The sequence below is a fragment of the Megalopta genalis genome, chromosome 10, assembly GCF_051020955.1.
Source record: "Megalopta genalis isolate 19385.01 chromosome 10, iyMegGena1_principal, whole genome shotgun sequence".
Taxonomy (NCBI): domain Eukaryota; kingdom Metazoa; phylum Arthropoda; class Insecta; order Hymenoptera; family Halictidae; genus Megalopta; species Megalopta genalis.
This window is the reverse complement of record NC_135022.1, coordinates 13869789-13896359: the sequence shown is the minus strand read 5'-3', so window position 1 is coordinate 13896359 and position 26571 is coordinate 13869789. Positions and strand designations below refer to the sequence as shown.

The following is a 26571-nucleotide window of genomic DNA, read 5'->3' as shown; positions in this document are numbered from 1 at the left end:
TATTCTCATTTTTTTTGTAGCGGCCAAAATACGATTGATTTAATCATATACAAACCCAGTGTGTTGCCAAAAAAGGTCGGATTTTCACCTCTACTGTGTAAATAATTAAATATCAATGCTGTTACTCCAATCTGTTTTTTCCGATCTGGCAGAGAACATCGATGACCACGAAGATCTAGGATGTCCTACAATTAAATATGTGCATGTTAATAGGTTTCTGTTATTAGTTGCTATTTCTACTGTAATTTTATTTTTACTTTAACATGTGAAGCTCGATCGGTTGCTACGATGACATCGGCGTAGACACATGGTGAATTATTTTTATTCAGATGGTGTTGGAAGCAGAAACTTGCGGGCAAAAGTTCACCATCTTCCCACTCTTCGCTTGCTGGCAAGATAGCTAAAAGAAACAGCACCGAACGTGTATCAACAAATTCATAACACGGAATATAATTTGGTAAAAATAAAGTAAATGCTTAGATGCAGGGTGTTTTCAAATTACGGGAAATTCTAACACTATATTGTGCATTGTCTCTGGTAGTAACAGCCTACCAATATCAACGACATCCTTTGCAACTGGCCTATGGCTTCTAGGCTCGTACATCAATACGACCGGTTTCTCAGTTGCAACTTCGATAGCTTCCACAAGCACTTCGAACAATCCAATTGGTAATGAAGGCACTAAATGAGTTGCCAACACAAGGGGACGTACATTTAAGAGTGGCTTTGACAAAGGAGGATACTTTCGTGGAACAGCAACATTAGTTGGCTTTTGTTCACCCTGTAAAAACCATTATATAAAATAATTAAGTCTGAAAATTTCTTAGATTTGTGTGCCGTAGCAATTTATAAATACACAGGTGTGAGTAATCTAATATTAGGAGGATTTTCCCTTGTTAAAGGGGAAAATAAGCAAAAAGGGTGAATCCATTGCCCGCGATAATGTTACGAGAAATCAAAGAAGAAAGTGTCAATACAATAACTGTAAACATGAAAACGCATAATGGAAAAAGAAAATTTAGAACTCTCCATCTCACAATTCTCGAAACAACAAGATATAACTGAAAATTCAAAACAACACAAGCATTTTTTAAGAAATTGTGATATTCGTTCGGTCCCCTCAGTCTCATCATTCTTGAACCTTCGTCGGAATAAGACGTGTTCGTACAGCGGTCAGAGACGCAGATAGCCGAAGGGAAATTTCACAGAAGTAAAGAAAAGCATCGAAAAACGCGCGGTCATGATATCTCCACAATACAGTATTTAATAATGTAGTGAATAAGTTACATCATCCAGAAGCTCATTCTTTTATCTTACATGTGAGATATATTTATACCAAAAGGAGAAAAAGAAATAAAAATGACGATGCCAATGAACAGTAATTAAACAATAACGGACATCACTACGAGAATACCCTGTGATATCGGAATCAACAGTTTCGGCGATTAGAACAGTTAAACATCTATTCGGAGATGAAACCATCAAACGGATTAATTCCACGCCGAATTTACTTAGAGAAGACAAACAAAGATTGACAGAAAGCTCAACGAGCATGAGTAAAATCAAGGAAATCCATCTGATCACGAAGCAACAAGGAGGGAAAGGCATCATGGACAACAAGAATTAAGATGGACTATTTAAAATAATAGAAAATTTAAATCAAACCACGCAAAGACTATCCAAACAATTAGAAGAAAAATGCCTAAAGGAAAACAATCAAGGAAAACTATCGAGATGGAAACGGATTCGCAGCATTGGCGACAGGAGACCCATGCTTCCCGTTGTGTCAATCGATATCTCACAAGAGACGAACAGAAGAAATTCGCAAGTCAAAGAAAACATAACACGTGTATCCATACCGCATCGAAGAAAAAGGACACATTACAAACTTCTACACACACACACACAGTCTATTATACGTGACGGACATTCTTCGCGCAAAGAAAGGAGGAAGATCGTCAGAAACTCAGCTGCGTTAAACGATCACCGATGAACATGATAGGGAGAACCACAAAAACCACCATCAATATTATAAAAAAAGACATGTATTACGAATAATTTTGTAGTAAAAAATATGAACAGTGATAAACATCTAGTCCAAATATACGACGTAGTAGAATTAAAAAAATATATTTATCACTGAAAAGTAGTAATATTAAATATTACACGTACACATCGAAAAATGAAAACCGCAAGATACTGTTAATAAAAGTTTTATTAGAAACACAGAGCAAAAAAAAGACAGAAAATCTTAATTTTCTAAATGTAAAGAAATTTAAAACAAATTCAGTCGGAAATAGTAAAATTTTACCAATATTTATAGTAAAACTTTCCCCGGATAATAAATTAGAACAATTCAAGGATATTAAAGTAATTTTGCACTCGGCAATTACTTGGGAGAAGTTAAATAAATCTGAAGAGGTATAGTATATGTAGAAGATGCGAGAGGCCGCAGTCAACTGCAATTTAGAGTATAGATGCGCGAAATGCGCAAAAAACAAACTCCTCTCATTAGATGATAAAAACAGAGCGAAAAATATAGATAAAGCATATTGCGTTCACTGCAAAAACTTTGGCCATCTCGCCTTTTACAGAGAATGTCTAAAACTTAAAGGAATTAGAAATCCCATATCTACTACACAAATTCACTCACACACACACAATCATTCACACGTAAAAGCCTACTATCTCTATAAGTAACTCAGCATCCTCCCTAATAGATGAAATACAAAAGCCCTCACACAAACACACACGCGCGCGCGCACGCACACAAAGAGTAAGCAACAAATTCGAAAAAAATAGCAGAACAGGTCAAGAAAGCAACGCTGATAAAATAAACGCAATGTTAGACATCCTAGACATAAACTTGCAATAGAAATAGCTTCACCAGATAACAACCAAAGAATAATCGATGAACTAAATATCGTATCTGTGAATGTAAACTCCATCATCATCAATGAAAGACAAACAACTCTGACAGACTTCTTGACTTTACATTCCCCAACAGTGGCGGATTAAGGTGCAATGGGGCCCGAGGCGCAATAAAAAATTGATATGCTACGACAATTAGAGCCATTATTATAAAGTTTTGATTAAAAAATTTTATTTTAAAGCTTTCATTAATTAAAATTAATTTAAACAACAGCTTTTCCGGACTTTTGTTTCGAACCGGGGAATTCCCGAAACCCGATGCTTGGGACGGGATCCCGAGAATAATCGGGATTCCTGAAAACATTTGATTTCCTATGCTATCAATTACTGCAAAACGACACATCGTTTCCTATTCCCGTCTCGACCCGTTCTTGCACACCTCTAATATATGTATAATGAGTGTATTAGTATGTTGAAAATGTCGTTTTTTAATTCTGAATAAATAATAATAATAATAAATATATTTTTTAATTCTGAAATTTTCGATGCCAACTGTCCCATAATGTCAACTGTCTCGAATAATCGTATCTCCACTTCCCAAATTGTACATTTTCGTGCACAATCTGAGTGTGAATTGGGGAGCATTTACTGTAAATACTCATTGCATCTGTATTGAAATCACAGTCGAAAATTTGAAATTAATCATACTAAATGTGTATTTTCCGCCATCTTGAAATCATCCTCCAGACAATAGGCAACCAAAATCTTATAACCACATTTCTCCATCATATCTCAAAAGTGAAGCCTTCATTGACAACTGCATAGCTGGCAACACATTACAATTCCACGATACACCCGCACACGAGAAACTCGACTGAATTGACGAAACAACTCGAAATTACGAACAATTGATTATATACCACTACAATAGAAAAACACACGACAAAAGAATACTTTACGACAGCAACGTCAATTTTGACGACCCAGAAATCCGCTTTAGTTATAATTTAACAAAACACGACAAAGAAATTATTGTAAAAGAAAGACCTAGAAAAGTATTCACGGTTACAAAAATAATATTAACAGACACATGTAGAAATAATAAATGTTAAAACAGCGTCTCGTCCTCGATAGTATAGTGATCAGTATCCCCAGTTCGACTCTGACCGTCGTAAGAGTAGGACGTGCCCCTCGAGCAGCTCAAAACTGTAGTCGAAGGACGGTACAAGCAACGAAGCGTTGCAGCGAATACGCTAAATAGACGGCATACCCAACAAGAATCATTGTGCAAATTGCGTACAACAGTGTACATGATTATCAAAAAGTGAGTGCCAGAAGTGTAAAAACCCCAAAAGGGGCACCACCTACAGAAAAAAATGTGACAGAAAGTGTTCAGTCACCAGTTAAAAGTGGTTTTCACGGAGAACGCAAAAAGAATGCCATTCTAAATTTAATAACAAATCAGGACTACCCAGAACTAAACAACATAATACTGAATCGGCAAATTAAAGAAATCATAAAAGGTAGAAAACAGACAAAAAGGCTCAACCCACCGCCTACGATAATCCCAAGAAAAATAATAAAAGATAAATAATAAATAATAATAAAAGAAAAAAAATAATAATAAAAGACAGCGTCGTCACAACTACTGCAAACATGAAGACTAACAACCAAAAGAAAACCCAAAAGCAAAACAGCAAAACTATCGAAAACCCCTCATACGAGGAATTAATACAACAAAATAAAAACCTGAGCATTCTAGTCGAGAATCTTACGAAGCAGCTCGAAAAAAGTGCCACGCTGTCGCCAATGTCTCAGGTAGAGAAAGTTGGGACAGAGGAAATGGAAAATAACAACCAAAAGGAAACTCAAAAGCAAATCAGCAGAACTACTGAAAACCCCTCATAGGGGAGGAATTAATAAGACAAAATAAAAACCTCAGCATATTAGTCGAGAATCTAACGAAGCAGCTTGAAACAAGTGCCACGCCGTCAACAATGTCCCGGGTAGAGAAAGCGGGGACAGAAGAAATAGAAATCGCCATCGAGGACCATTCAAAGACACCCGAAAAAAAAACTACTGAAAACCCTTCATAGGGGAGGAATTAATAAGACAAAATAAAAACCTCAGCATATTAGTCGAGAATCTAACGAAGCAGCTTGAAACAAGTGCCACGCCGTCAACAATGTCCCGGGTAGAGAAAGCGGGGACAGAAGAAATAGAAATCGCCATCGAGGACCATTCAAGGACACCCGAAAAAAAAAACAGTTGGACGACGGTAGTGAATTCCAGAAGAGGGATTCAAACAACGGAGGCGGGAAATACGACAGACTATGTACACTGACAAGGACCCAGCAGTGCCCCCGCTCAGCCATGCCCCTCGCAGCACAACAGACAGACAACACCGAGATACCAACAGGCACCCCTATGAGCGCATCGAACACAACGAACGCAGCAGGTAAAGGAAAGCGAAATTTACGGAACCTCGATGACATCATACAACGCGAATTCAAAAATTCACCCAAAAACCACCCCCAATCACATTACATACAAACACGATAAAAGACATAATAGACGTATTTTCAAAAAAATAAAGGACTTTAACATAAAAAGGATTAATAACAATAAACACATTCTACAGACACACGCATTAGACAATTATAAAGTAGCCTGCGAAATGTTAAAACAACGGCAAACACAATTCTTTACCTATGCGCCCAAAACCGAAAGAAATATCACGGTATTATTAAAAAATATAGAGGGTAACTTCGACTCAACCGAAATATTAGAAGCGTTAAGAAATAAAAACGTAGAGAACTTAACGTTCTTGTCGGTAAAAAGATTCACGACGGAAAGAGCTTCGGAGGAAGGTAGAATTTTGTCTGTTTTCCTAGTCCAGTTATCTGCAAGTAGCAAACTTAATAACCTACATCAAATAAAAATCATTTTACACACGTGTGTGAAATGGGAAAAAATAATAAAGAAAGACCGCATCTAGTGTAAGAAATGCCAAAGAATTGGGGGGCCACGTGGCCTCTAACTGTAACCTGAGTTACCGCTGCGTGAAATGTGAGAACGATCGCAACCCCGACGAGTGCCCCCGCTCCTCCGCGTCGGCGACGACCCCACCGTATTGTGTAAATTAGGGGTGTCAAACTCAAAAGCTAACTTGGGCCAAATAAACAATGCTTAACTTTAGGTGGGCCGCAAAAAAAGAATCAATGTTCATAGAAACAAATATTTTTATTTTGACTAGTACATTGTAATAAACACATATATAAAGTTAAATTATTGTTTACGTCCTGATACTTGACATCAAAAATATTCATCTCGGGCCGCGAGTTTGACACCCCTGGTGTAAATTGTAAAAACTTCGGGCACCCAGCTTCTTATAGAGGCTGCCCGAAACTGAAAGAATTAACCCTTTCGGTACGGAGGAACTGGCCGCGGTTATACATTCGTGGGACGAGGAAATTTTCCGCGAGAGTGGTAAGCGTAAAGCGTAAACCGCGAAAACACGTTCTGCGGCATTCATAGAAATCTCGAGCGCGATTGACACTAAACTTCTCATTCGGACCGCGACATCGGTGACTGACGCGGAATTTAACGTGTTTAAAAAACATTTCTAAAATGTTTATACTGCTTATCTGTATCCTAGCAAGATATTCGAAACGACCATAAGCAATGCAATCACCAAATTCTGCACCGATAATTTCATCATCCCAGATACACAATTTGGCTTCAGATTTAAACACTCCACTATCCACGCGATAACGAAATTCACCTCGGATACATGTTAGGCAAGAAACGCAGGTGACTGCGTCGGGGCAGTACTCATCGACCTCGAAAAAGCCTTTGATACGGTCTGGCTGGATGGACTATTCTTTAAGATGCTAAAGAAAAAGTTCCCCCCCCCCCCATCTAATTAAAATGGTCTGGAACATGTTGTACGGAAAATCTTTCCGTGTAACAGAAGGGGCCAATACATCCGCGAAATTATTTTATATAAAAAACGGCCTACAGCAAGGTACAGTCAATTCCCCCATCCTGTTCAGCATATACATAAGCGATCTCTTATAAATGTTCGGCCTAAATAGCGAACCACACAAAAAAGCAATAGCCTTTGCAGATGACTTGCTAATATACATTAACGACAATAAACCCACGATAATGCAAAAACAGTTACAAGAAACATTTAACAAAATTCAGGATTACTTCCACACATGGGAACCCAAAATAAACATAAAAAAATGCGAAACAATACTCTTTCGGCCGTATATTTCCAAAATTTCCGACGCCAATTTTGACGTAAGAAAACACTCCAAAAATGTTCACCTTTACGACTCCAATAACGCATCGATGAAAATCCCTCACAAGAATGCGGTTCGCTATCTAGGCGTACACCTAGATTTTAAATTAAACTACACGAACCACGTAGAGATACAAGTAGACAAAGCACAGAAAGCCTTCCTATCAAACAAAAGACTCTTCTATTGTAAAGACCTGGACACAACAACCAAAATCCTGTGCTACAAGCTCTTAGTACGACCAATTTTAACATACGGTGCACCCCAATATGGTTCAACATAAGCGCAAGCACAATGGAAAAACTCAGACTGCTGGAAAGAAAATGCATAAGAGCATGCCTAAATAAATATAGAACCCCCGAATTGAATTACAAAAAACTATACAGCAACCGCTGACTCTATGAAATGGCAAAAATACCCAGAATAGATATTTTCACACTTAACCCTTTCGCTACTACGGGCCACTATAGTGGCCCTCCATAAGATGTCACTGAGGTACTACGGGCCACTATAGTGGCCTTTCGTATGATGCCACTGAGGTACTACGGGCCACTATAGTGGCCTTTCGTATGATGCCACTGAGGTACTACGGGCCACTATAGTGGCCCTCCATAAGATGTCACTGAGGTACTACGGGCCACTATAGTGGCCTTTCGTATGATGCCACTGAGGTACTACGGGCCACTATAGTAGCCTTTCATAAGATGCCACTGAGGTACTACGGGCCACTATAGTGGCCTTTCACAAGATGCCACTGAGGTACTACGGGCCACTATAGTAGCCTTTCATAAGATGCCACTGAGGTACTACGGGCCACTATAGTGGCCTTTCGTATGATGCCACTGAGGTACTACGGGCCACTATAGTAGCCTTTCATAAGATGCCACTGAGGTACTACGGGCCACTATAGTGGCCTTTCACAAGATGCCACTGAGGTACTATGGGCCACTATAGTGGCCTTCCATAAGATGCATTATATTGCATAATGTTATTTCCTCTCATACTGTAAATTAAAGAGCGCATGCTAAGACGTTATAAATACCCCGGAATACCCTTTATTTATAAATACCCTTTGGAGAGAAATTTTTTCGTACGAAAACATTCAAGCAGCTTGGGTTCTCCGCCGCGGTACTCCCGCTGACGATCGGCGTCGCGTAGCGTGCAGTGATGTCGCGGCGCTCCGTTCAGCGGAAGTACCGCGGTGGAGAACCCGCCCGTAGCGGAAGGGTTAAACTCATCCGTAACCCCCCATTGGGCAAATATCCCAAATATACAAGAAAACAGCCGCATATACCCGTCAGCCTATCTCTACTCACAATACCACGCAACAACCAGACGTACAGGAATCCTCCGGAATCGTTCATACACTTCGATAGCAACGGACTCATACAAGACAAATACAAACAACCAATTATATACCATTTTAACCCTTTGCAGTCGAAGTTATTTCAACGTCAAAACCAAGACAGTACTTCTGACCTATAGTATTTCTACTTTTAATAATTATTTGCCTGTTGTGCATATAACGTTAAGCTTATTTGTTCATGCAGCTTTTTGCACTTGGAACGATTTATTAAATATAGATAAATTTAATAATGCAAAAATTATACTGAAGAATGGTGTAGGAATTTTCAGTGGCGCCTTAGAGTCGCCGTTCGACTGCAAAGGGTTAATAGAAAAACATACGGCAAAAGAATACTTTTACAACAGCAACATCAACTTTGACGACCCGGAAATCCGCTTTAGATATAAGTTAACTAAATACGACAAGAAAATTATTGTAAGGGAAGACCCAAAAAAGTATTGGTGGTTCCGCAAATAATATTAACAAACACACGTAGAAATAATAAATGTTAAAACAGCGTCCCGTCCTCGATAGTATAGTGGTTAGTATCCCCAACACCAACACATATTGGTGGCTATAACAACACCTAAACATAAATCCGGCGCATCTACACCCGATTAAAATCCTCCGATATTAATATGCAACAAACAAAATTTAGCAAGTGTCTGCCTCCTCGATAGTATAGCGGTCAGTATCCCCACAATACCATGAAACAACCAGACGTACAGGATACACGCCCCCGGAATCGTTCATACACTTCGACAGCAACGGACTCATACAAGACAAATACAAACAACCGATTATATACCATTTCAATAGAAAAACATACGACAAAAGAATACTTTACGACAGCAACATCAACTTTGACGACCCGGAAATCCGCTTTAGGTATAAGTTAACTAAATACGACAGGAAAATCATTGTAAGGGAAGACCCAAAAAAGTATTGGTGGTTCCGCAATTAATATAAACAAAGACACATAGAAATAATAAATGTTAAAACAGCGTCCCTTCCTCGATAGTATAGTGGTTAGTATCCCGATTCGCTCGCCAACCCTCGAAGGAGTCGGACGTACCCTTACGACCGCTCCTCAGGTACTCCGAGGATACCTCCGCGCAACATAGACAAAATTGCAGAGACGTACAGTTGCCTTCACGCGAAAAGTGCCTAGATTCAGTGCGTGCAAATTATTGTTATTATTAAAAATACAATACAATACATAACATAAAATAGAAAGTGAAGAAGACGCACAAGGGGCCGCTAGCTCCAGCCACACTCAACCAAAATTGGAAAACAACAAAATAGATGAAATAATAAAAGCCATAAAAAAGAAGGCAGCGCCGCTCGACGAAAGTGAAATATTAGTGCAAGTGAACAGATTATCGAAATCGGGCGACAATGTGAAACGGCTTGATCACAAGCCGAACCTGATCGTCAGCAAAAGAAAGTGCAGCGACAGTGAAGTGACGCCCGCAACAATGGCAAAGACAAAAGCGAAACCAACCCCATCACCCGACAAACCCTCCTATGAAGATCTAATCAAAATGATAAACAATCTCAACGACACGATCGAAAAATTATCTCAACAGTTGGAGGAGGAACGGAGAAAAAAAATCTTCAGGGAACCCACAACTGTACCACGAAGCGAAACACCATCCAACATTGACCATGCGACGAAAGTTTCCACGGTCAAGAGGAAAAACGTTCCGCCAACACCATCTTTACCAACCCCTCAGCCAGCAGGTAAAGCCATAAAGGCCGAAACAACGGCGTCGCAGTCAACCCAGGACCCACTCCCAACACCGAAAAAACCCAGGTTTGGAAATGAGGCAGCCGTATCTTGCCAAAAACAAAATGCTTCAAAATCTCCCCCAATAATCGTATACAATAACACGGTAAAAACAACATTAAATATAATGAAAAAGGTCGAACAAAACTTCAGCATAAAAAAAATTAACGACGCGAAACACATAATACACACCTCCAGCGAAGAAAATTACAAACTAGCTTGTAACACACTAAAAACAAACAATATTGAATATTTTACATACACCCCCAAACATGAAAAACCAATTTCAATTCTTCTAAAAAATCTAGAAGGTGATTTTGACACAGATGTAGTCCTCGAAGACCTCAAAAATAAAAACATCGATAATATAGATTTCAAATCGGTCAAAAAATTCCACACGCAACGTTCATTAAAAGAAGGGAGAAGTCTTCCCATCTATATCGTGCAAATATCGCAAAACAGCGTAGTAAACAATTTAAAAAATATAAAAACAGTATTGCACTCCATAATATCTTGGGAGAAATTAATAAAAAAAGAACGCATCCAATGCAAAAGATGCCAACGCATCGGCCACGTTGCATCAAACTGCAACCTTAATTATAGATGCGTAAAATGCAACACGCCACACAATCCAGGAGAATGCCCGCGATCGAACACCGATTTTAACGCACAGAACGAAGAGTCCAAACCCTATTGCATCAATTGCAAGCAATTCGGACACCCCGCCTCGTACAGAGGATGCCCTAAACTAAAAGAAATAAAACAAAAAATCGAAGAACGTAAACTACAATCAGAAGCAGAAACCCTCAAGAAAATAAAATCTTACAATAATACGGTAAAAAGCCACATATCCTATAGTTCTGTAACCGCAAACCGACCCGAAATAACCTCACAACCAAGACAGTTTAATCAAACAGTAACGAAACAGCCACCTATAAACGAAACACACAAACCCTCGTTTCTAGAAGAAATCAAGGCAATAATCACTGCCACCATAAGCTCCCAACTCTCCTCCCTTAGAGAGAGTATCATGTCCAACGAGACCAAAATAAACATTATAGCTAACGCCTTAGAAATAGAACTTTAATCCAATGGCTTCCGACACCCGCATAAATATAGCCAACAAATTAATCGTGAACGAACTATACATAATCCAAATAAATGTAAACTCCATCATAACCAATGAACGAAGAGTCACTCTCCTGGATTGCCTAAAAAAGCACAAACCAGACATAGTCTTACTCTCTGAAACAAAATTAAATCCGATTCATAAAATCAACTTCAAGGACTACAACTTTGTTAGGCGCGACAGAATAAATTCTAAACAAGCAGGAGGTACAGGAATATTAATCCGAAAAGATGTAAAATTCAAAAATATCCAGCTAAACAGTGTCAAAAACAGTACTTGTCTAGAATCCACTGCAATAGAAATTAAATTTCAAAACAATTGCAAGCTATATCTCATAGCGAGCTATGCCACCAGCAATTGTAAAAAAGAATTCATGCTAGAACTCAGAGCCCTTTTCGACTCATTAGAATTGTACAAAGCCAACACTTTCTACCTGCTAGCCGGCGACCTTAACGCCAAACACCATTCATGGGGAAACCCCATCAACAACGCACGAGGGATTTCACTAAACAAATGGCTCCTCGAAAACCAAATGACATATAAAACGACCCTACACAGTACCGCAGTTCCTTCTTTTCCGAAAAGCGGTGCGTTTATAGACCTTTGTCTAGCGGATAACAGAATTAAATTCCATAAAACACCCGGTCCCAACCTCTTACACTCATTCAAGTACGATAGCGACCATAGAGCCTCTAAAATGATTATATCCATCCCTTCAACTAGTCATTTCATATTCGACGAAATAACCCCAATCATAAAATACAACTACAACAAAGCTGACTGGCCAAAATACAAGACGTTTCTAATCGAGAACGACGACACAGACATCCCCGATAATAAAAACCTTTCCATGAAAGAAATAGAAGACTATATTGACAAACTCAACACCAACATCCTAAAAGCAATAGACGTAGCTGTACCACAAACTGACAATAATTTCAATTCAACAGACAAATACATCACACCAGAGATCAAACGACTCAGAACACAAAAAAGTAAACTCATCACACAAATTAATAGATTAAAAAACCTCCGTAATTATACCCCAACGAACGACCCAATAATAGAAGCCCTGCAGAGAAAATTAAAAACAATTAGATATGAGATCAAGAAAGCTTTTCAAGAGGCAGTAAGCAATCACTGGGAAAATAAAATTAGAAAAATCTCTCTCCGTCAACAAGAAGAACTTTTCCCTTCAATCAATAGTATATTCCGCCACAAAGATAGCAATGACATCGACACACTCCGAATCCCTTCGTCAAAGACTGCCATTCTTGAAAAAGCAAATCTTGATATCAATCTCCTCGTAAAAGACACAAACACAAACACCTTCTTAATAACAGACATCCAAAACAAACTAGATGTTATAGGAGCACATTTTGAGTCAGTCCACTCCCAAAATAGCCACATGGGCAAAACACAATTATCCAATATTATACACAACAAAATAGACGCACTACGATCAGACATTCAACAGGACAGAGAAAATGATAAAACCATATGCACATTCACGGACGACAACAAAGCCAGCAACCCGAAAGCCACACACATCCCTCCGAACTACTTCACTTCCCACATCCAACTAGAGAAAACATTCCGCAATCTGAACAACAAAAAATCCTCGAGCTTTGATGGTATACCAAACATAGCTCTAAAACACCTGCCTAAACCATACATATATCACTATAGCATAATCTTCAACAATTGTCTGAATTCTCACCACTTCCCCGCAACCTGGAAAACAGCCAAATTAATTACAATTAAAAAGAAAGGCAAAGACAGTAGCGACCCTAATAGCTACCGTCCAATCAGTCTCCTCCCTAACATCAGCAAAGTATTCGAAACAATTGTAAATGACGCGATCGTTAACTTCTGCAACTCCAGAAACATCATCCCAGAATCCCAATTTGGCTTCCGTCACAAACACTCCACCATCCATGCAATCACCAAATTCACCTCCGATATCTGCTGGGCCAGAAATGCAGGCGACTGCATAGGAGCCGTGCTCATAGATCTAGAGAAAGCCTTTGACACTGTCTGGCTGGACGGACTTTTCTTTAAACTACTAAAGAAAGAATTTCCCTTACACCTAATTAAAATCATCTGGAGCATGCTGCACGATAAAAAATTTTATGCAATAAACGGTCACTACAAATCAAGCAAAAGCTTCAATATCGTTAACGGCCTGCAACAAGGCACAGTAAACTCTCCTGTCTTGTTTAACATATTCATTAGCGACCTATTACAAATGTATGGCCTAGATAGCGACAACTCTAAAGGGGCGATTGCCTTTGCGGACGATATCCTAGTTTACACACGTGACAACAAAGTTTCAAAAATACAAACCGAACTACAGGAAACGTTTAATAAAATTCAAGATTATTTCCACACATGGAAACTAAAACTAAACATTAATAAATGCGAAACAATTCTCTTCAGGCCGTATATCTCAAAAATCTCTGACGCCAATCATGACGTACGAAAACATCACAAAAACTTTCACATCCTTGACAAACACAATCCAAACGTCAAAATCCCTCACAAAGAGATTGTGCGCTATCTAGGCATACACCTAGATTTCAAACTAAACTTCAATCAACACATCGAAACACAAATTAACAAAGCACAAAAAGCATTTCTCTCCCTCAAAAGATTATTTTATTCGAAAGACCTCAATAAAACGGTAAAAACCCTCTGCTACAAACTATTCATACGACCGATCCTAACATACGGCTGCCCCATCTGGTTCAACATCAGCGCTGGAACCATGGAAAAATTACGGATCTTCGAGCGGAGATGCCTGAGAGCCTGCCTCAATAAATACCGGACACCCGAATCCAACTTCACAAAGAAGATCAAAAACCACAAACTCTACGAGGACGCCAAACTCATCAGAATAGACCTGTTCATCCTCAAACTAATCAGGAACCATTGGGCCAACACTCGCAACATAAACTCCAACAGCCTCATTTTCGCCTCCACATATCCAAACCCAATGTATTTCACCGAAACAATGAAAACCGGCTACATCCCCCCTGAATCCTTCATCTATCTGGACAGTGAGGGCTACATACAAAATTCGAACAACGTACCAATAATTTACCACGCCTACAGAAGAACATTCGACAAACACATCAAGTACAACAAAAACATCAAGATGGACGACCCAAACATACGTTTCAATTATAAATTATCCACAATAGACCTAAGGGACAAACATCGTCAGAACATCAACACATATTGGTGGCTATAACACCACCTAAACATAAATCCAGCACATCTACACCCGACCAAAATCCCCCGATACCAATATACAACAAACAAAATTTTTCAAGTGTCCGCCTCCTCGATAGTATAGCGGTCAGTATCCCCGCCTGTCACGCGGGAGACCGGGGTTCGACTCCCCGTCGGGGAGAATTATTTTTTTATTATATTTTATTTTTTTTATTTTTATTTTTTATTTTTATTTTTTATTTTTAATTTTTAATTTTATAATTAATATTATTTCTATATTATATCCTTATCTATTACTACTTTAATAATAAGAACTTAGCATTAATATAAACATAAGCTACACATAATCCCTAGATATAACAAAATTCAAACATCGTGCAAATAGACATAAGGGCAATAATGTATAGTATTTACAAGGTAGAGTAAACATTCGCAATGAACAAATAACTATATTTAATTAGCATATAAGTATAGACATAGATATTAACTAATAACTTCCCCCCCCCCCCCCCACCCCTACCTATAAAACCAAAGATTGTACAGTTTTTTTTTCCTACCCGTGCCTTTCTGTACAAAAATACAACCGTTAGCAATTAAGTACACCAATCTTAGCCAAAGTATATAAGAGCTGCAATAAGTGCCATAATAGTGAACATAAGTTTAAACCGTGCGTGCCCGAACGTCTGGGCCTTTAGTTTATAAATTATACCTTTTACTTGTTATACTTTTTTTAGCGTTTAAGTTTATTGTACCCCATGTAAATATTGTATGTAATTTTGGCACAATAAACGCTTGTTACAAAAAAAAAAAAAAGTGGTTAGTATCCCCGCCTGTCACGCGGGAGACCGGGGTTCGATTCCCCGTCGGGGAGAATATATTTTTGTTATTATACATGATTCGATCTCATCATAACCTTAATTTTAGTTTTGTATTATATGCTTTTTTTTTAGTAATAAGAAGTACAACCGATACCTCTCGCAAATAGCAAAAACGCGCAATAAACTAACCATGGCTGTTATTAGAATTATAAATGCGATAATAGATAGTATCAACAATAACGTAGCATAAGCACATGAATTAACTGCAATAAGTGCACTCACTTAGATTATAAGCATAGTCATAGGTATTAATTAATAACTTCCCTCAAACCAACCCCATAAAACCAAAGATTGTACAGTTTTTCCTTACTCGTGCCTTTCTGTACATATTACACATATTAATAATTTAGTAAACCAAACTTAGTCATAAGTGTTAAAAGTTGCAATAAGTGCAGTATACATATATAATTATAAGATTAAACCGTGCGTGCTCGGATTTCCGAGCCTTTAGTTTAGACTATAAATTCTAGATTATTGTTACACTTTTTTTTTTCTGCGTTTGAGTTTATTGTATCTTTTGTATATATTGTATTTTTGTTGGCACAATAAACGCATTGTTTAAAAAAAAAAAAAAAAAAGCGGTCAGTATCCCCGCCTGTCACGCGGGAGACCGGGGTTCGACTCCCCGTCGGGGAGAATTATTTTTTATTTTTAATTTTATAATTACCTACTAAATCTGATTTAACTATTATGTTATTTTATCTAGTTTATATACTACTTGTGTATTATTATTCGTAAGTGGATTTTGCTACTATTAATATATAATATAATTTCTGTATTATATTATATTACTATTAATATAATTTCTGTATTATATTCTTTATCTATTACTACCCTAATAATAAGAACTTAGCATTAATATAAACATAAGCTACACATAATCCCTAGATATACCAAAATCAAACATTGTGCAAATAGATATAAGTGCAATAATGTATAGTATTTACAAGGTAGAGTAAGCATTCGCAATTAACAAATAACTATATTTAATTAGCATATAAGTATAGACATAGATATTAACTAATAACTTCCCCCCCACCCCTACCTATAAAACCAAAGATTGTACAGTTTTTTTTTCCTATCCGTGCCTTTCTGTACACAAATACACAACCGTTAGCAATTAAGTAAACCAAACTTAGCCAAAGTATATAAGAGCTGCAATAAGTGCCATAATAATTTCTTTTCTTCTTAATTAGGTTTTCTACATGAATATATGTAAATATAGTTAGCTTCTCTAATCCTCCCCTAAGATCGATTCGATATAGTTTTTCTCGCCATTTTCCTATATGTAATATACCAAACGATAGATCAAATCTCAATTTATAATACTTGGCATCGCTTAGCAATAAGTGCGACAATAGTATAACAGACCAGACCACGCGCACTCCAGGTTAGGAGTCATTAGTCTTTATTAGTTTTCCTTATTTTTGTACGTTTTTATAAGGACATTTTTGTTATACTTTTTTTTTGTTAACTCGCTCTTTATGTATATTTTATTGGCATAATAAACGTATGTTATAAAAAAAAAAATGTGGTTAGTATCCCCGCCTGTCACGCGAGAGACCGGGGTTCGGGAGAAAAATTTTATTTTATTTTATTGAACTATAATTCGATCACATTATAATCTTAATGTTACTCTTGTATTATATTTTCCATCCTCCTATACTATTTTAGTGATGAAAAGTTCAACCGTTACCCCTCTCGCTAATATTATAAACACAAGTTATATATACAAATTTATTAGGCATACCAAAAACAAACAATGTGTAAATAGTTACTTACCAAAAGACGCACAGTAAATAAACCGTGGATGATATTAAGCTTCTAAGTGCAATAATGAATAGTACTAATAAGAATGTAGCGTAAGCACCCACAGTAATGACCGATAATTACATGTAATTAGATTATAAGCATGGTCATAGATGTTATCTAATATCTTGTAACTAAAATATAGAATAACAAGACAGACATATAGTACAAAATAGAATTATCAATACTGCGTCTAAATACTAATATTGTAATAAAGCGATTAACAAATAGTTTTTAACATTTTTATTTGCGTCTCCTGTAAATACTGTAAATAAGTAGTAAATCAAAATTTAAGAAAAAGGTTCGATTTCCTGTTGGGAAGGATTTCTTTTTTTAAATTTTTTGCATTTTATATACATATTATTCGATATTATTACATAAAATATACTATAAATGACATGACTATTGAAAAACATTAATTTTATTTCCATCCCATGGATTCGCTTGGTTAGAATAACTTAGGTAAGTATAATACTCGTAATATTCATTCTTAGGACCAATCAGTCATTCACTTAAACTTTTTCACAAGAATTTTCATTTTTGTTGCATTTTAGATTTACTTTGGTATATTATAACAAAAAGAACCGAAGGCGTTAAAACTATAATAGACATTAGATTAAATTAATTTTAAAATAAATGAATAAACAAAGTATATTGTACGTACAATATTTATTGGGATTGATGGTTTAATGGAAGGTAAGGCAACAATTTCAATTATAGAAGTTATTATGAAAATTAAACTTACCGACCCTTTGACGATTGGGATCATTGTGCATTTCGAGGATTTGATTGGATTCGTACTAGCATCACCGGTCAACTTTTTCGCTACCGTGACCTCCATTTTTCCTTTAGTTTTCTCCACTTCGACACATTTTGGTTTCACATTCTCGGTTTTCGGTTTCTCCAATTTACAACACGGCATGCTCAGATTTTGTGTTTGCACTTTTTCTTCATTCTTGCTTTTTGTTTCTTTTTTTTCTTCATTCTTGCTTTTTGTTTCTTTCTTTTCTTCATTCTTGCTTTTTGTTTCTTTTTTTTCGATCTCCATCTGACGGTCGTGATTAACAGCAACGTTCTTCAATTTGTCCGCAGACAAAACATTCTGTTTTAGATCAGTGCGAATCTCAGCTGGAATTAGTTTATCCGCCGACACGTCTTTCAAGGATATCGACACTTTGTTATTCATGTTTTCCGTTCTCGTGCGAGCTATATCGGAACCTAAACGGAGAAATTAATTTTTGCCATACAGACTCTGTTTAAATGCCAACTTAACTTATTTCTCAAACTTAATATTTCTGTATAATATACTTGTAATTTAACGAGGAAACTCCACAGGATATTTACCTAATTTGAAAGATACTTGCCTATTCAATCATTTTTGTGCTAATTATACGTATAAAAAGTGGTAATGGAATTTGTACCATTTGCTTATCGTTTCCAATTAACCAGAAACGTCTAGACACGATAAGATTAAGATGATCCAAAGCGCCCTATGTAGATTTGAGGACATACAAATTAGTTACAGCATACGTGTGCATAATCTTAGACAATGCTCTATTTCGAATTGTTTAAAATACATATTGTATCATCAGTAATGTTTTTCCTACAACTGATATTAAAACGTAGTTCGATTTCATTAATTAAATTAAAAAAAAAAAAATTAAAATTGGTAAAATTAAATGTGGTAATCTAGAGACAAAAAGTATATTCTGAGAGTACAGAAATGTTCAGAAGGCTCTACTGCATTTAATATTAGGTAAAATCTTTTATTTCTTATTAGGGTACAACGTATAGTTCAGTAAGAATCATTTTCTTCTGAAAATACCAAAGTAATGCGATTACACGTAGTGAACAAACGGTCAAACTGGTAGACGAATTTACCAACAGGCTAAGAAATATTTTGAAACTCCATAGTTACGTCATCTGATTGTAAAAAATTATCCATAGTCGGTAATTCGTCTACCAGTTTGAGTGCGATGCCGTTACGTGTAAGGACGCAGTTTTTATATTTTAGTGGGTTTAACATAGTGGCACCACCTGTGCCGGAATAGCGAATAGCAGTAAATCTTCGGAGTTATCATTTGGGAATGATTTTTGTGAAAAAAGTTCGAGTATTTTGTTACAATATATTTGTATACAAACTTTTCTCATAGATAGTAACCTTAGAACATTTGTTTAACCCCTAAATTTGTAGATTTTATGCTATTTATAATTTATTTATTTATTTTTATTATTTATTTATTTTTATTATTTATTTATTTTTATTACGACGAGCAACATGGAATGCAACGATGGAATGCACAAGCAAATGCAAGAAACGTTCAATTTTCCTTATATTAGAAACATCAAATAAGCTTTCATGGCTTAATATGAATGCAGAAAATTTCTCTGGACATTGTTGTAGCCTCAAAATATTTGTTTGATTCTCGAATTGCTATATAAATTCTTCCTAAAGGACAGGTCTAGTTTGGACGTCCAACGTTTCGTGGTGATAGTGTTTTATGGTCCATAAACTTTTGAAAAAAATCAGCAACTGTTATAATAATAGCTTTTGCAATGAACCATGTATAGATTTATGTATAGGCATGTTTAGGTTTTTTTTCATCAATGTTCAAATATCAGTACTCTCTAAAGTAAAAGTAATAAAAGAGATTATAATTCTGCATGCTATTATTTTTATTTTAACTCTTATCCGTCTCTCATTTTTCCCACTTAATTTGTGTTGAGTTGACACAACATAAAGTCAATGTTATGGAAAGATAACACTTTATCTATCGGAAGACTATTAATCGAATTGTCAATTACTGTGCTATATTAAGAGAAATCTAAACAATCCTTTTTCTACTCGATAATCCCAAAGGAAATTATCATTGAGAGTGATTTGTTGGTTTCTCAGCACGACTGTAATAGTTAGTTAGCTACTAAACAATTTATTAAACAGTTTAACTGTAAATTGTAGACTTTCGAAAATTACAAAATAACGACCGGTACATAATGTGATAATAGTTAACTTTACAAATCCCTCTGTTAAAAATGAAAACCTAAAATGTTAACGTAAAAAACTAATTAAAGTGAAGAGTATACCATTTATTTGGAATCGGTGGGAAATGTATCGAATTAACACGAGGAACGAATAAGGGTTAAAATACAATCTCCAAGTGATCGAAACAAAGGTACGCAATTATAGAACGGGTTATACGTTCTTATTATATTATATTATATTATATTCCGAATATATATTATATTATATTATATTCCGAATATATATTATATTATATTACATTCCGAATATATATTATATTATATTACATTCCGGATATATATTATATTATATTATATTCCGAATATATATTATATTATATTACATTCCGAATATATATTATATTATATTATATATTCCGAATATATATTATATTATACTACATTCCGAATATATGTATATTATATTATATTATATTCCGAATATATATTATATTATATTATATTCCGAATATATATTATATTATATTACATTCCGAATATATATTATATTATATTATATATTCCGAATATATATTATATTATACTACATTCCGAATATATGTATATTATATTATATTATATTCCGAATATATATTATATTATATTATATTCCGAATATATATTATATTATATTACATTCCGAATATATATTATATTATATTATATTCCGAGTCAAAACTGACTAGCAAAGGAATAGAATTATGGTTACGTTCGAATCTCGAACAATCGAAATTCTATTGTGTACAAAACAATGGTACTATCGAATTGGAATCGGTATGCACGTTTCTGCATACATACCTCGTCGATTCTAGTTAGCGCGAACACGCGCCGAAGCACACGAAACTGACGAATTTTCAAACTGAACTTCCGCAACGAATTACATTCTACATTCTCGATTTATCTTGTACACGCGGTTGATAAAGCTTTCCCGCATTCACCGTCAGAAATAGAGAAACATCATATATTTCTTTAAATAGAAAATGATCACCACTCTTAATAATTTCGATAAATCAACAATAACATGCCACTGCTCGTAAATTCTCTTATCGTCTCGACGTTTTTGTCCGTGTTTCACCTTCTCTTTTCCGCCACAACTACATCAAAAATCTGCGCAATTAGGTTAGATAAAAATCATTCCGGTTTTCTCGAAACACTATCGAATACATATATGTATTTAACTAAACCTTACCGAATGCATTCCACCGTATTCGGATCGATAATTCGGTACATGCTACACCGGCGTGCAAACGTGCAGTAAAAATGACACGAATCCTCTTCGCCGCTTATCGAACAGTAAACGGTAAACATTAAAGAACGCGACCGTAAACGGGTGTTTTGTCTCGCAGACGGTTCTGTTAACCTCGAGAATATTCGTTTCGCTGTGCAGGTAAACCGAGTCCAATTGTGCACCGTACGGAGACACAGCATGCGACATAGGAACAATCGGAATTTCAACTTACTTTGTGCGGAGTGTCGCTACTCGAACGGGGCACCGACGCCGACGTGAAACAGCTGTTGTAGATGAGAATCGTCTTACAGACGACAAATGAATAACCAGATTATCGGTTCGAACGTGAGGTATATCTGACGAGCGGTCGAGTCAGTTCGCATTCGTGAATAATCTTCAGTCGGCTGCCGCGTGATGGCCGCGTGTTCCAATGGGAACGGTGTTATTCCATTTCTGTGCAGATTTCAGCGGTATCGGTTGCTGGACGGGAATTAAATTGCACGCACGAACTGTCTCTCGTCCCGATTTAAAAACATTACTGATATCGTAAACTAACATTTTTGCTGCTTTATGCGTCATCTCTGCGATTTCCTTAACGCGTTCAATGCCGAATGCCATCTCCGCAAAATTCCTATAATATTAAATTCATTCAATCGATGAAATCGTTTACAAGTAAGTTCAAATGCACCATAGTATCCTTCCGCGTTCCAAAAATCCTAGTAACATTCAATTCCTTCGAATGTATTGCAATAAAAATGGATTCCAGAACCCGATTCAGGTTAGTTGATTTTCATTTGATTTTAGAAATTATTCGAACAGTTTCTTCGAACTTCGTACAGGTGTGATTGCATGTGCATACCGTCGAAAATAATAGCGATGCTCTTATATTAACTTGAGGAATAGACAAGAAAGATCTGACAGGGACTATAGTGCGAAGTACAGTAAAATATCTTCGTTTTGCAGGTATGGGAGCTATGATTTGGATTTTTGATCGTTGTTAAGTTATTGTAAGTTTTATTTATATTCTTTTATTTCGTACGAAATTATTGCTTCATTTTATTGCTTTTATTTCGCGTACGAAGATCTGGTCACTGTAACTAAATGTAATTATATCGATTTACTAAAATATCGCGATTGTTGTCTGTATGATACGACTGCAACAAATTATTGAAGATAGTAATTAACTTGAAAGATAGAATTTATTATATATATATATGATACGACGATATATATTATTATTATATTATACTAAAATATCGCGATTGTTGTCTTACTTTCCAACTTTCCGACTGCATTTACGTACATACATATATATATATATATATATGTAAATGCAGTCGGAAAGTTGGAAAGTAAGACAACAATCGCGATATTTTAGTATAATATAATAATAATATATATCGTCGTATCATATATATAATAAATATATATATATATATATATAATAAATTCTATCTTTCAAGTTAATTACTATCTTCAATAATATGTTGCAGTCGTATCATATATATATATAATACAACTGCAACAAATTATTGAAGATAGTAACTAACTTGAAAGATAGAATTTATGATTTAGGCCAAGGCAGTCAACAAATCAGATGTCAAATGCAAGAAAAGTATGAACGTGAAAAAACTGCTCGTAAGAAAACATCGTTCCAAGAATCAGAGCTGTTAAAACCCTTGATAAACTTCAATCAATGTCCCGATGTACTCATTTTCTTTTTTGCATTTTTCAACCGACTTTTTTGACGAATTACATTTTAATCGTTACTTATCTTTGTTTTAACGAATCATTATCACATATTCTTAACGATTTGCTAGTGTCATAACTGACTATACTCGATGTGGCATCAAACTAACCGATTCATAAGCTTTATTAACCGATAATGCTTTATAATACAGTGTGTATTCATTAGTGCAGCAATATTATGTGATTGACGTAATCTTGACATAATCTAAGAATTTTAAGCTATAGTAATAACGTGAAAAAGCATTACAACTTCCTTTCTATATACTGTGCTAAATACTATCACAAACAATAAACCGAACCTATATGCATAAACTATTGCTGCACTAACAAATGCACTAACTGTACTGTAAAGCATTTTTCAAATATTTAGAATGTTTTGTTACTTTTGAATAAGGTAATTCTATGCCAAATTGAGTATAGTCCCATTGTCTAATCTTAGACTCCTTCCTCGCTGTACTAACACACCTATGTTAGTTTGTTGCCATGATCATCACATTCTGTATTGTCTCGCTTCGGGTTATTGACTCTTGCGCAATGACGAACTACAGCTTGGTTTAATCTCTGTATACAATCTTATCAATCAGCTGATTGATCGTTCTGTAATTTTAGAATTATTGGAATTTCGCATACTTATTCAAATATCCTCGTGGTATTAAGAGATGTCTTACTCGGTCACGTGATTCCATTTTACGAAATAATGTTAGTTTTCACATATTCTAGTAGCGTTTAGTGAAAAGGCGTACAGATCACTTTCATCGTTACCGATCATCTTTGATATTGTTAATTATTGTTAATAAAAAGCATAGCATATAAATGAACAGAATAGCGACGAATGTTATGAGTCTTTTATTTCGTTCAAGAATCGTGTCAATAATTCCATATCTTTCCAGTTTCTATCTGCACTAACAACCTCTGAAAGTTTGACGCGTTATTATCAATGAAACCGCTTATCTTCGACGTATGCAGAGAGTTTTGCAAACGGACGAAAGTCCCACCGACCAATGGATATTTAATTATGGCCGATGAAGACCTCATCCGGGCGCACCACTCATCCGTCAGAAATTCTCCTTGGAATATCAGCTCGTATTTTCATTCTGGTTCCTCGATGATGGACACTTTCGATCTTCAAAGTCCCTGAAAAAGCCATAATGTTCCGTTAGTAAAGTTTCATTGGTTAGAGAATTTTGCGCTATTTATTAATGATATATTATTAATGATATAATTAATTAATATTAATGATATAATATTATGAATTACTTTTAATAATCTACAGAAGAGTATTTATGTACACTAAATGTATACATTTTTAGCGATTTATTGTTTTTTGCCACACCTACCTTATATTTAGTTTAGATTAGATTTATTATCATCCTTGTTACAAAAAATTGAAGTATTTACATCTTATTATATGTTACACCTAGCTCATTTCCTTTTACAATTTTAGTGGTTGTGTTTACTTTATAATTATTACATGTACTATATATAGGTGTCCCTGAAAGATATTCACAAAAGCGGGCAAGATATGACAAAAATACAGAATAACATTTTTTCGTTTGGGTCATAATTTTCGAGAAAATTCTGTTTGAAAATTCGCTTTGTAGATACGCGCTCTCGGCTAAGACACGATTCGTATAAAACATTTGTACTTCGTGTGCAACAACAAGGAGAACTGTCGCATTTTACATTGTTTATAAACATGGTATGCGCACGTACAAAGCAAATGTTTCAAACTCGATTTTCTCGAGTACCAGGCCACAAACGAGAAAACGTTATCCCGCAATTTTTTCATATTTTTTTATGAGAGATTACCTGATGTCTGCTTCTACATATCTTTCAGGGACGCCCTGTATATTCGTCGTTGTCGCACTTGTTATCGTACATTAACTGTCAAATTCAGGGTTACGTAAATTTAGCAATAGTATATCCAATTAGTCAACATGGTTTTATCGTATCACTGTGGTTCGTAGAAAAAGTCACCAAAATTGCGGTTCGTCACTTGTCGTATTTCTGTATTACTTTTGCGACAGAAAAATTTTCCTTCAAGATTACAAAATAATTTCCACGAAGCTATCAAATTATGAACAAGATCAATTCAATTCATTTGCCTTTTAAATGTCAATGTTCTTAATCTAATTTTATAAATATTTTCACGATGCCAGACACAGTAATGCTTTATACATTAAATCTTCACATATTTCACAGATTCAGGATTTAAGATGTATTTTAGAGCTAATAATATCCATTACAAATGCAACGATTGCTGGATACACAAGATGAAAGAGGAAGAGTAGTATAAAAAGATACAAAATGCTACAGCACACGTCGTAAAGCAAAACTTGTTATCGAACTTCTGTATATAATTTAGTCTATGGTTATGTGTTTGCATCAAATTGAAAAAAGAGCAGAACAAAGAATTTAATAGTTCTCTTTACTTAATAATTAAGTATTAATAATAACAAAAAGCAAATTGATCTTTATTTAACAATTTTACCATTATTTTTATTTAATATTACAAGTTGGAAATGTATCGATAATTCTAAATTCTCTGAATCCTCCTATCGTTTTAAATTTTGATATTTGTTCTTATCACGTTCTTATCACATTTGTTCCTACAATTCCAGCAATTCTATTAATCCGATATAAAAAGTTCAGTTTTCCTCGTCCATTATGAATTTCATCTAATCTGTATCAACGAGTGCACCGCAAAATACCATCCGATGCTGAGCGGAAAGAAAAAGCCTCGCCTGTTTAAAAAGAACTGATTTGTAATGTCACAGCTGGTGTTCATTAATTGTAGATTACCAATTAAGTTCCATCAAAGAGCCGGCACAAGTTGGTCGCGTTTCGCTGTGTGAGTGTATACGCTTTGTGAGGACTAGCTGTGATATCTACAAACGTGAGATGAAACGAAATAAATTTTATGCCTTTGATCTCACGACCAAGAGTTGCGAAATGCGCGGAGATAAAAAGCTGTGAGTAACGTAGCAAAAGCGAAACAGTGAAACGAAAACCGAGGACGAGCCGAGGAGGAAAAGATTATAAAAATTCAGAAGAAACTAAATAATTAGCATGTAATAAAATGGTCTTGTTGATATGCTTTAACCCATTTCGTTTTTATTGCCGAACTAAAAATACCTTTTCTTCACGATCGCCAATTGTTTAATGAAATGATTGTAATTGGAGCTGCTTAATAAAATTAACATACTTTTTA

General features: G+C 35.6%; 1 protein-coding gene, 2 long non-coding RNA genes and 1 other non-coding gene across 7 annotated transcripts in view; 3 read left to right on the top strand and 1 right to left on the bottom strand.

Moving 5' to 3' along the window:
* LOC117219978 (uncharacterized) overlaps positions 1-21972 on the bottom strand; it is a 22684-nt gene extending 712 nt beyond the window's left edge. The window contains exons 1-6 of one of the 3 annotated variants that reach the window (XM_033469560.2): positions 21844-21964; positions 18707-18852; positions 18108-18580; positions 553-781; positions 258-400; positions 56-185 (exon numbers count right to left, since the gene is read on the bottom strand). In XM_033469560.2, the coding sequence (XP_033325451.2) occupies positions 56-185; positions 258-400; positions 553-781; positions 18108-18548 (943 nt within the window). In that variant the 5' untranslated portion in view covers positions 18549-18580; positions 18707-18852; positions 21844-21964. Of the gene's footprint in view, positions 1-55; positions 186-257; positions 401-552; positions 782-18107; positions 18581-18706; positions 18853-21843 lie in introns of those variants that run through there. The other 2 variants (XM_033469559.2, XM_033469561.2) reach the window with 2 other exon arrangements.
* Positions 14785-14856, top strand: TRNAD-GUC (transfer RNA aspartic acid (anticodon GUC)). Its single transcript has one exon. It is a non-coding gene; the product is annotated as a tRNA-Asp (tRNA).
* On the top strand, positions 14931-16376 carry LOC143260156 (uncharacterized). Its single transcript, XR_013034271.1, has 2 exons — positions 14931-15488; positions 16133-16376. It is a non-coding gene; the product is annotated as an uncharacterized LOC143260156 (long non-coding RNA).
* Positions 20187-26571, top strand: LOC117219979 (uncharacterized). 2 transcript variants are annotated; one of them, XR_013034270.1, is made up of 3 exons: positions 20187-20535; positions 21771-22618; positions 24251-26571. It is a non-coding gene; the product is annotated as an uncharacterized LOC117219979 (long non-coding RNA). The 2 variants fall into 2 exon arrangements; XR_013034269.1 differs by lacking the exon at positions 20187-20535 and adding an exon at positions 21493-21683.